The sequence below is a fragment of the Heptranchias perlo genome, chromosome 21 (assembly GCF_035084215.1).
Source record: "Heptranchias perlo isolate sHepPer1 chromosome 21, sHepPer1.hap1, whole genome shotgun sequence".
NCBI lineage: Eukaryota > Metazoa > Chordata > Chondrichthyes > Hexanchiformes > Hexanchidae > Heptranchias > Heptranchias perlo.
The window spans coordinates 9,667,080-9,679,922 of NC_090345.1; the positions used below are offsets into that span (position 1 = coordinate 9,667,080).

Sequence of the window (12,843 nt, forward strand, 5' to 3'; positions counted from 1 at the left end):
GTACAAAGTACTTCTATACTTGAGTTCATTTTATAATCAAGAGACCAATGTCAAATGGCCTTCCCTTGAGGTGTTCACTTTGAAGGCGTACAACAATGCTCAAAGACCACGTGGCTGTAGTGCTCAAGTCATTTCTTGGTATTTATGCAGGGGAAACTGCCCTTGGACACAAACGTGAAGATCAATTAAATCCACTATCTATTGGAGCATTCCTCAACTTTAATAGAAATCTGACGTACACCGTAGGTGAGGGTCATTGGAATCCACAGAAAAAAAGTTGACCCATGTACTTCATGAATGGTGTTTTAATAGCTAAGATAAAGCCAAAGGAGACCTAGGAGTCTTTTAATAAACTCAACACTAAACGTGTCCAACCAATTGAATCATACAATGATACAGCACAGGAGGCGGCCATTTGGTCAATCGTGCCTCTTTGAAAGAGCTATCCAATTAGTCCCACTCCCCCGCCCTTTCCCCATAGCCCGGCAAATTTTTCACTTCCACGTATTTATCCATTTCCCTTTGGAAAATTATTATTGAATCTGCTTCCACCACCCTTTCTGGCATCCTTCCGAAAGTGTGGTACCCAGAATTGGACACAATACTCCAGCTAGGGCCTAACCTGCGATTTATAAAGATTTAACATAACCGCCTCGCTTTTGTACTCCATGCCTCTGCTTGTAAAGATTTGTGTACATACACCCCCAGGTGTCTCTGTTCCTGTACCCTCTATAAAGCTGTACTATTTATAGTGCCTCTGCTCATTCTTCCTACCAAAATGCATCACTTCAAACTTCTCGGCATTAAATTGCATCTGCCATGTGTCTGCCCATTTCACCAGTCTATATCGTCCTGAAGCCTGTTACTGTCCTCCTTACTGTTTACTACATTTCCAAGTTTCATGTCATCTGGAAACTCTGAAATTATGTTAAAAAGGAGAATAAAGTCCATGGTTAGAGTTTAGTTCCAGTAACAAAATGTTGTGTCAGGTCAAGTGATGACTCAGTGTCCAGATGTATTCTGCATAGAATTATTGTTGTGATTGATTATTGTGCCTTGTATACCCAAGGCCAGGTCATTAATTTATATCAAAAAGAGCAGTGGTCCTAATACTGACCCCTGGGGAACACCACTGTACTTTCCTCCAGTCTGAAAAACAACCGGTCACCTCTATTCTCTGCTTTGTCTCAGCCAATTTCGTATCCATGCTGCCACTGCCCCTTTAATCCCATGGGCTTCAATTTTGCTAAGTCTATTATACGGTACTTCATCAAACGCCTTTCGAAAGTCCACATACAGATCAACCCTCTCCATTACTTCATCAAAGAACTCAATCAAGTTAGTCAATCATGGTGTGCTTTTAACAAATCTGCACTGGCTGTCATTTATTAACCCATATTTTTCCAAGTGACAATTAATTTTGTCTTGGATTACTGTCTCAAAGTTTCCCAGAGTAGCAATTAACAAAGCCAAGATGTTGAACTACACCGCCAAACAGTAGACTATAAATCAGAGGAAGCAATGATCAAACTTTAGAACTCTCTAGTCAGACTGAACCTTCAATACAATTCTGGCTGCCAAAAAAAGAGTCATTTAAGTGATGGAGGCAGTGTAGATAAGAGCTGCAAGGCTAATTCCCAGTGTCAGAGGTATGAGTTATGAGGAAAGATTAGATAGACTTGGGGATTTCAACCTGAAAGGAGATCTTAGGAGGTATACAAGATTGTTACAGGTATAGAAAGTTAGGATCTCTCCTGATGGATGGGTCAGATAGACTAAATAGCCTTCCTTATCCATAATTATGTGAACTCCTTCCTCAGTCCCCCAGGTAACTAATTGGAAATTTCATTGCCAGTAATACACTAAATGTTACCAATAGAACAAACCTTGTGGCCATACTTATACTTGTATGATTTGCTATAAGCAGGACTTCAGCTCATTGGTTGAGATGTACCTAAATTTAACCTCTTTCATTATCGATATTCGCTTCAGTTAACCTCCTTCAGCTAAGAGTGGCAAATTGGCCCTGAACATCTATCAATTGTGACATTACTCCCATCTCTTCCACACTTCAGATAGGCACAATTCCATCAGGAGGACATGAATGAATATCAACAGTCACAATTGTTGGAATGCACAGAACTAGTTAGTAGAAGCTGAATATTTCAGATTATGCACATGCCCTCTTGGGGGGGGGGGGGGGCACTTAGCTGCACCTGTCCTCGTTTCCCTCCTCTTGTCTGTTTAACTTCCCTTGATGTCCACTTGTCTGCCCAAAATATTTGTTCCCTTTTGTTTGACTTCTCCATCAGAGCCCTGGCAAACAAGCCCAAGACCTTAGTGATGTAGCATGTAAGAACTCTGTCCAGATGCAGGCTCAGTTCCAGGCTGATGGAATTCTAGTCTCCGTTCTATTAAAAGTTCCTATGGTAAATGAAAGCAAGAATGCCCTTGCATTTGTTTAGCACCTTTTGCATTCTCAGGGTGTCCCACGCTGCTTCACAACCAATGAATTACTTTAGTTTGAATCACTCATGTAGGCAAATGCAACAGTCAATTTGTACACAGCAAGATACCACAAACAGCACCAATTAATCTGTTTTGGTGATGTTGAGAGAGGGGAATGTTGGCCAGGACACCAGAGCTCCCTTACCCATCTTCGTACAGTGCTATGTGGTCTTTTATGTTCACCCAAACAGATGGATCCTTGCTTTAATGTCTCATCCAAATGAAGGCAACTCTGACTATGCAGCACTCCTTCAGTACTGCACTTAAGTGTCAGCCTAGATTATATCTTCAAGTATTGAAATTGAATTTGAACTCAATCTTCTGACTCAGGCAACAGTGCTCCCAGCTGAGCCAAACTGGCACTTCAGGTAGGTTGCACCCAGTTTTCAATCAAATGCCAACTAATTCAGTACATAAAAGAGAAGGGAAGGAAAACGAGCAGGGAATTCTATGGGCAACGATGTCAAGGGATGCAGAGGGGAATTTAGAACTGGAGATTTACAACAGTCATGCCTAACTGATAAAGGCAGAAAAATGATCTGCTTACTTAATGGCGCCATTCATCAGCTTGACGAGTGCAATGCTCCAAAGCAAGTCTGACAGAGAAATGTTCAAACTCTCAGCTAACCGTGTTAAGCCCACTTTGTTTAATGTTCAAGCAGCCTAAAGGAATTAGATTGGAAGGCCAAGAGAGGTTTAAATGTTGAATTTCACTTACCTCAATCACACTTTTATCAGTCTTCAGTTTGTAAATTTGTTCTTCGATATCCTGTTCTCTTTCAGACAGCCTCTCTTGTTGTTTCATCAGCATTTGCTTTAAAAAAGGGGAAAAAAAGTGACAGTACAGTTAGAGTGGTCATTAAAGTCAAAGAAAACACATCATTCAGAAATCACTGTGCCAACAGCAGATTTGCTTCATAGCACATTAGAAATTTTATTAGCTGCTTCTATATTGCACTAGACCTATGCTAGCACTGCCAGGTCCAGATACACGAGTCTCGGAGCCAGCAACAATCCCAAAGTAAACTTGTTGGATTCACTAATGCTGGCTATCCGGAAGACCAGGTTTAAAAAAAATGGTTTCCACCACTAGCCTGAATAGTCTGGCAAGTTTACAAGGATTGCTGCTAGCCTGCACATTGGGAGCCAGTGGCACGTAATCCAATATAAAAACCATAGGTTTGAATGGAAGACTAGGAGCACTAAAATATCTCATAGCTGGGGAACTGCTCACCTCCTTTTGTCTTCCCTTCCTTCTACAGACTTAATGCCCAAACTTGGTAAAACCTAGTCACTATTGGGTTGATCCAGTCTCCTCTCCTAATCATTTCAACCTTAGTGTGCCTTGCTTTATAGGCCTTGGCCCATCACTTAGGTTTCTCAACATTGGTTCCAGACTTGTGTGTATGATTCCTTACCAGAGACAACCCTGATCTCCAATGTAAGCCATCAGGTGAGACAACATGAGCAAACAAAACACACAAGTGGACAACACTATGCAGCCAGTTCAAGAGTGGCCTATGCTGAAGCAAAGTGGGATCACATTGATTAACCTTGGTTGTGAGCAGTGTGTGGCACAGGGGAATCTAGAAGGGGAAATTTATGGGCAAAATGTTCAAGCTCATTCTCCCCCCACCCCTCTCTGCCCCCCAATTCTTGTGCTATGTCCAGTTCCTGTATTTTTCTTCCTTTGTTCCCTTCCCATTTGTTTTTAATTTTTTTGGTAAGGAAACATCACAAGACAGCCACAAAGACACATTCAGAGAATTTGCCAGAGGAAGGTATTTAGATTTCTATGCAGGAAATGGTTTTTAACTTCAAGACAGACAGACGCACAAGCTGTACTTTAACAGCAACAGAATGGTATTTTTAGGTTGTGATTCTGGTGTTCTGGGACTAGCACAGTGCTCCCAAAGTCACCATGGGACCACATACATACCTAGAATTAATTCTTGACCATCCACTGTTCTAATGTCTGAATCTTTCACCTTCTAAAACATTTTCTTGGCTAAATTTTGAAATCGAAATTTGTGAAGAATTTCATGCATAATGATAGACCCTTTCAAATATACTACATCCAGCTGTAGCAAAGCAATGCCTCTGGACCACACTGCTGCTTTTAAATTCGTATTAAGGGGCAAATCTCACTAGGGCTTAGATTTTATACAGAGCTCCACAGACAAACATGCAGGACCTGCTCCCTACATTTACACTGCTATAACAGATTCCCTTATCTGAACGGCAGAATCACAGATCTATATTTCAGTGGGTCTAGAATGGTCACTGGGATAAAAGGAGCTTGGTTTCTTTACACTATGGAGTGCAGCCAAAGAGCAGGGTCCTCCATTAGTGACAGTGCAAAAAAAACCTAAAGAGCAACAAATGATACCCATGCACGAGCTATCCCCATGATTTCACTAAAAGCATAAGGGAAAACTGCATTGTAGGTGATTTTCAGTATGATTTCAGTAGAGAGTGTATTGTGTGTGCTAAATTTTCTACTATGACAACTTGAAATTTGAGAAGCAATGAGCAATACAATGATAAGTGTTGTCATTGTAAACCTGGGTTGTATCCAGAGAGAGCATTTTTATTTACATAACAGTGTTGATGTTCTGATATGATGTGGAGATGCCGGTGATGGACTGGGGTTGACAATTGTAAACAATTTTACAACACCAAGTTATAGTCCAGCAATTTTATTTTAAATTCACAAGCTTTCGGAGGCTACCTCCTTCCTCAGGTGAACGATGTGGAAATGTTCCACATCGTTCACCTGAGGAAGGAGGTAGCCTCCGAAAGCTTGTGAATTTAAAATAAAATTGCTGGACTATAACTTGGTGTTGTAAAATTGTTTACAGATGTTCTGATAAGGCAGTGGTGGGATCAATTTGAGACAATGAACCAAGATCATACAAGAGTGTAATGACAAAATTTTCCCATATCATACGATGCTATTCCATCAGCCTGGCAGTCAATAGATGAATTGGTACTACTAGCTAACTCAGCACAGACTTTGAAGCAAATCTGGGACCTTCTGGTCTGTAAAACTGAGCTAATTGGAAAACCACGGCAAAAACAAAGCAAACTGTTAGGTCAAATAACTGACATGGAGAGAAAAAAAAACTTACATTTATATAGTTCTTATCATAACCAATGAAGTACTTTTGAAGTGTAGTTACTTTTTTTTAAAAACGTAGGGAAACATAGCAGCCAATTTGCATATAGCAAGGTCCCACAAACAGCAATGAGAAAAATAACCAGATAATCCTCTAGCGGTGATGAATGTTTGCCAGGATACCAGGAAAACACTCCTTGCTCTTCTAATATTGCCATGGGATCATTTAAGTCCACCTAAAGGGGGCGGGGGGTGTTGGGCAGACAGGGCCTCGGTTTAACGGCACCTCCAACAGTACAGCACTCCCACAGTACTACACTGAAGTGCCAGCCTCTGGAGTGGGGCTTGAACTCGTGACCTTCTAATTCAGAGGCAAGAGTGCTACCACTGAGCCATGGCTGACACTCAACGAGCCTCATGTGGGCAAGTGACTCATACAGATCTGTTTATACTGTTTCTGTTAAATAAGTCACATGGGTTTTTATATTCAAAAATTCAGAATAAGACAAACCCTGCATACAGAAGGGCTCTGGATATACCAAATACTACTGGGCCCCAAAAGTATTCCAAAAAGTCAAAAGAACGAACCAAAAATCCAAACTCAGTACTAGTTCTAGGTGAATGAACCCAACCAGAACTATCTGGGGACCGAAAACAAACACCAATTTCACAAAGCTTGACTTTAGCACGTGAACTTTGGTTAACACTGAATAGTCACTAGTACCTGTACCAGCCAAACAAAATTACTCCTGGCTGTCAAATCAGGCCAGGTGAAAGATAAAAGTTTTACTAGTCACGCCTGTTAATTCACCTTGAGTACTCAATTACTGGCTGTTTGATCACAAGCTACTGAAACTGATAAACAGATTGCTGGAAACAGGGGGCAGGGTGCAGAGAAATACAAGACTTGCTGGTCTCAGAGCACGGGGCAGATACTAAATTGATTATTGGTTGAATTTTTTTTTGAACTCAAGTTAGGAAAACGGCCCACAAAACTTCAATCAAGAACACAGATATTGTGATCGAAAACACAATAAAAAGACAATTGATTTTTGTGTCGTTGACAGTGCTATTAAGTGGCACTTACTCACCGATGCTCAGTTTGGGTTCTGCCAGGACCACTCTGCTCCAGACCTCATTACAGCCTTGGCCCAGCCATAGACTAAAGAGCTGAATTCCAGAGGTGAGGTGAGAGTGACTGCCCTGGACAACAAGGCAGCATTTGACCAAGTATGGTACTACGGAGCCCTAGTAAAATTGAAGTAAATGGGAATCGGGGAAAAACTCTGTGCTAGATATGACTCCAGGCACTAGAAAGGAAGATGGTAGTGGTTGTTGGAGGTTAATCTCAGCCCCAGGACATTGCTGCAGGAGTTCCTCAGGGCAGTGTCCGTGGCCCAACCATCTTCAGCTGCTCCATCAATGACCTTCCCTCCATCATAAGGTCAGAAATGGGGATGTTCGCCGATGATTGCACAGTGTTCAGTTCCATTCGCAACCCCTCAGATAATGAAGCAGTCCGTACCCACATGCAGCTAGACCTGGACAACATCTAGGCTTGGCAAGTAACATTCGCACCAGACAAGTGCCAGGCAATGACCATCTCCAACAAGAGAGAGTCTAACCACCTCCCCATGACAGTCAATGGCATTACCATTGCCAAATCCCCCACCATCAACATCCTGGGGGTCACCATTGACCAGAAACTTAACTGGACCAGCCACATAAATACTGAGGCTACAAGAGCAGGTCAGAGGCTGGGTATTCTGCAGCAAGACTCACCTCCTTACTCTTCAAAGCCCTTTCCACCATCTACAAGGCCCAAGTCAGGAGTGTGATGGAATGCTCTCCTTGCCTGGATAAGTGCAGCTCCAACAACACAAGCAGCTTGACACCATCCAGGACAAAGCAGCCCGCTTGATTGGCACCCCTTCCACCACCCTAAACATTCACTTCCTCCACCACTGGCACAACGGCTGCAGTGTGTACCATCACAGGATGCACTGCAACAATTCGCCAAGGCTTCTTCGACAGCATCTCCCAAACCCGCGACCTCTACCACCTAGAAGGACAAGAGCAGCAGGCACGTGGGAACACCACCACTTGCATGTTCCCCACCAAGTCACACACTAACCAGACTTGGAAATATAACGCCGTTCTTTCATAATCATTAGGTAGGGAGTTCCAGGATTTTGACCCAACAGCACTGTGGGAGAACCTTCACCACATGGACTGCAGCGGTTCGTCACCACCTTCTCAAGGACAATTAGGGATGGGCAATAAATGCTGGCCTTGCCAACGATGCCCACATCCCATTAACGAATTAAAAAAGGGAGTCCAGCCCACACCTTGCGTAAGCCTAATTCTGATTTCTGCAGCCCCTTCGCTCTATAGGGCTGGCCAACCTACAGCCAGGGACTTTATCAATCTAATTGTATTTTTGCTATTTAATTTAACTGCAATTTTAAGACATGTTACATACATAATACTGTCACTTTTAGTTTCATTTTTATTAACATGATTGTGTTTTCTTAAAAAGGAAAACACCTTAAATAAAACATACCTCCCTGAAAATTGAGCAACCATTTAGTTTGGTAAAAATACTTCGCTGTTTAGGATGTTTGAATAATAGCAATTAGCAATGAGCAATATCTTTAGATTGCTGGGCACCTGCAGTACTCCAAGGCCAGGCTGCAAAAATAGCAGGTGGCAAAGAAGGTACTGGAACACTAAAAACCACTGGTCCAATTTATTACATATATAGTTTCTAACAGACACTTATATACACATAGGTAAATGTGCTGCACGTGGTTTGCACAAGCAGGGTCTTGTGTGTGGGAACCCAGTGTAGGGGATAGAATGCTATTGGAATACCTTCACTGGGTCATGGGGGTTCAGTGAACTCAGTACAGATCAGTTTCAATTCGGAGCACGTACTCAATCAGCAACACCTGCATTTTCCGGAAAATGCAGTATAAAACAGACGAGAGCTCCACTACCTACATATCTGCTGAAAGCAAATGTCATCTCATTTGTGCGCTACACTTAACTCACCGTCTTTTGCAAGATCCAGTATTTATCAAAGCCCTGCAAAATGCTCGAGCTCTAAAAATATTTGCTGTAAGAAAGAAAAATGTATTTCTCTTATGTCAGAGCACTAATCCCAGTGGCTGAACTGGCAACGATTTAGTTGGATAAAATACCTTCACACAGAAGAAACCAGATCAATAATTTTTCTAGATTGTGATTAGCATTAATACTGTACTTCAATTCATTTAGATGAACTCATTTTGCACTAAAACTATTCAAATCGAATCTTACCATTAAAAACAGTGAGATTGGGGTTGTTCCACATATTTCAGTGACGTGATGAAGTTACAGTGAGGAACGTTCATCCTCCACATTACCATGCAATCTGGGGAGGCTCCCCCCCGACCCAGCACAGCAACCATCCACTGACCATGAAGGGCATGTCAGTACTAGACATGGCTGTACAATCTTAGCTGCAGACCTAACTAATCTCCAGGAACCAAGGCCTAACAAACGGCTTTGACTCCGACCTGTATTACTCCCAGCATGAGCACTCATGCCACGAAACCTGGATGTATTGATACACTCCGCTTACAGACACCATGCAATGACTCCATAAGATGTACATCTCAAAGTACTTGTGAATTTTAAGAAGTTGCTTCAGAAAAAAAGTTTTTTTAAAAAAAATGTAATTACATTGCAGTCAGTACACAGACACTATATGTCAATTCATATTCGTAAATGTAGGATTCTAAATGTACTTTGGTCCCAATTTTCTTATTTGTATTGTATTCACGTTTACTAAATCCTGGTATAGACTCACTGAATTGCTAAATACTTCAAAATGGGAAACAAAATTTAATTTTACATTAAAGAATTCATGTCAATTATTGACAATGTCTTGCATGCATACAGATGAAGTTACAGTACACATTTTTAACCATGATCCTAATGACACACACACGATAACATCTACTTTAATCCACATATCAGTGGATCACAGAATAAATTCTGCAGCATGGAACAGGGGAATGACATTCAGAATTTGATAACCGCTAGCAGCGATAGAATATTCCCCAGTGAATGGCTGCTTTGCATCTGCCCATGAAACTGTTACAAAAGGAGGAAACAGAAAACAGAGGTCACACTAAGGGAACTGCATGACAGCATTGGTCAGGTCACACAATACTCCTCCATTTCAAAACCAGCATTACACTCATCTACCCTTTTTAGATGATGTGATTTGTTGGTTAGTGGAGAGTGCAGCTTCATATACAGACACGTAACAGGGTTAGAAGCTTTAAAACGGGGTGGGGGGTGGGGGGGGGGGGGGGGGGGGAGAAAGAAAGGGGGAGGAAATACTTCTGATGTACTCAAAATGCCATTAACATACCACATTTGAGCCCTCCAAGCAAGGGACATTGTTCCTCTAAATTCTCTTTAATCATGCAGATTTAATTTTGTTTTTTTAAACTTTCAACAGAAAATACCCAGATACCTTTTAGACATTCTATCCAAGCATCTTTCATATTACACATCATTTTATCTTACGGTTATTTCATGGTCTGCCTGCAATTTAGAAGTTGACCATATTTTACCATTAAACAACAAGCAGCACAAAGGGACTTCATGATTTCTAATGGTCAGTTACAAAAGGAAACATAATAAATATAACAATTAAAAATAAATATTCTATCAAGGTGCAGGATATCAGTGTTGTGAATACAATACTTCTCTAGGTTTGGCATCCAATGTTAGAATCATGCAGTTCTAGGTTAGGAATTACATAGGCCAGATGCAGGGTAAAGCACCTTCTCCTCACCTCAACAATGGATCTTAATTTCAACCTCAAGGAGTTTTTCCCATTTCCCACATTAGTTATCCCAATGGCCTCTGAGATGAATGCTTCAATACAAGACTGGAAAAGGACATTTGGCCCCATACCATCCAGCTTCAGTTTCACGACCTAAGGCTACCATTTTTCATCTTTTGTCTTCCCTAAAGCTCTTTAGTCATTGCTGAATCAAGAATTGATTGAATTTCCATTTTGAATCCTTCAACTGAGCCAGATTCCCACTGTTCTTAAGTGGTAGTTTAATCCACCAGCCAACAGCTTGAAACAAGTAGTTCCTGCTTTAAATTTAGCACAGGGCTTCTTTTGTTCAAGATCTTGTCCTCAAATTTCATCTTTTAGTTCTGCACATAAATTAGTGCCAATCTGTGGCTATTGTAGGCAGTTTGGTGCTGTGGATTCACACATACAATGAGCTGGACTCATGCAGCCTTAATCTGTAGGATCCTTACAGGTGGCAGTCTGGCTGGATTCAAACCCAGAAGTGAAAGAGCGCCACATCAAGTCACTGCAACCATAGAAATTTCATAATATATTGTGCTCTGAATGATGCATTATGCACTGGACACAATTAATGCCCTCATTAGGTCAGTCTACCAAAATTAGTGTGGGTACAAACATTGACCCAAGACAGTCAAGAATCTGCATACAATATAGGATCTCAGATACCAGGGAATAATTTCACAAATGCAAATTAACATTGGAGTTCAGACAATTGTTATAAACAAACCTTGATTAACTCTTATGCCATCTCAGCCACTCAATTATATGGACAGGCCCTACGAATACACAGGATCTGCTCAGACAAGGAGGAACGCGATGGACACCTGCAGACGCTGAAAGACGCCCTCGTAAGAACGGGATATGACGCTTGACTTGTCGATCGACAGTTCCGACGGGCCACAGCGAAGAATCGCATAGACCTCCTCAGAAGACAAACACGGGACGCAACCAACAGAGTACCCTTTGTCGTCCAGTACTTCCCCGGAGCGGAGAAACTACGCCATGTTCTCCGCAGCCTTCAACATGTCATCAATGACGACGAACACCTCGCTAAGGCCATCCCCACGCCTCCACTACTCGCCTTTAAACAGCCACCCAACCTCAAACAGACCATCGTTCGCAGCAAATTACCCAGCTTTCAGGAGAACAGCGTCCACGACACCACGCAACCCTGCCACGGCAACCTCGGCAAGACATGCCAGATCATCGACACGGACACCACCCACCAGGTACATACTCCTGTGACTCGGCCAATGTTGTCTACCTCATACGTTGCAGGAAAGGACGCCCCGGAGCATGGTACATTGGCGAGACCATGCAGACACTGCGACAACGGATGAACGGACACCGCACAACAATCGCCAGACAGGAGGGTTCCCTCCCAGTCGGGGAACACTTCAGCAGTCAAGGACATTCAGCCACCGATCTTCGGGTAAGCGTTCTCCAAGGCGGCCTTCGAGACACACGACAACGCAAAATCGTCGAGCAGAAATTGATAGCCAAGTTCCGCACCCATGAGGACGGCCTCAACTGGGATCTTGGGTTCATGTCACACTACACCTAACCCCACCAGCAAGGGGGAAAAAAGTTATCTGTTTTTAATATTCTCTCTCTCTCTCTGCCTTTTGGGTCTCTTTCTCTCTGTCTGAATACACATTGTGTATTCAGCATACTGGGACCTACTGTTTTCCGTGGCTAACCTGTCTGAACACCAACGACACCTTTTGATTGGTGTGATGGTCTCCCAGCCTAATATAAGATATGCGATTTGAGAACCTCTGATTCACTCACTCACCTGACGAAGGGGATAATCTCCGAAAGCTTGTGATTTTAAAATAAAATTGTTGGACTATAACCTGGTGTTGTAAGATTCCTTCCACTCAATTATATGAATGCACCTAGAAACTTATTCTTAGGTATGCTAATTACTGTTTTGCAGAAAACCTACTACTGTCCTCATTAGGGGAAATCAATGTGATCATTACAATGTCACTAAAGCATAATTGAGTCTATATAGCAAAACACACCAAGGCAAGATTAGAAACAGTAAAATTGAGACCATCAGGAAGTAGTGAAGTAATGACAAGCTTCAATCTTTTTCTAAAAAAAAGTCTGAAGATTATCAGAGGAAGGAAAAACTGAGGGAAGTAAGGAGTCATAGGTTCAAGGCTTCAGGAAAGAGTAAGTTACAATAGGATATTGTGCAATGAGTTGATTTCAACTCAGTGCAGATGTAGAGAGGAAGAAGAGCACATAAGGTGGAGAATTTAGAGGTTTGAAAGAACAAAAGAAACTTCAGAGGAGCACTGACCACAGTAGCACTGATAAAATA

General features: G+C 42.1%; 1 protein-coding gene across 1 annotated transcript in view; it reads right to left on the reverse strand.

Annotated features, from left to right (window-relative positions):
• The window catches only part of LOC137339965 (E3 ubiquitin-protein ligase TRIM8-like), a 65,368-nt gene that overhangs the window by 8,485 nt on the left and 44,040 nt on the right, over nucleotides 1-12,843 (reverse strand). The window contains exon 2 of the mRNA XM_068002076.1: nucleotides 3,227-3,322. Within this exon, the coding sequence (XP_067858177.1) occupies nucleotides 3,227-3,322 (96 nt within the window). The remainder of the gene's footprint in view (nucleotides 1-3,226; nucleotides 3,323-12,843) is intronic.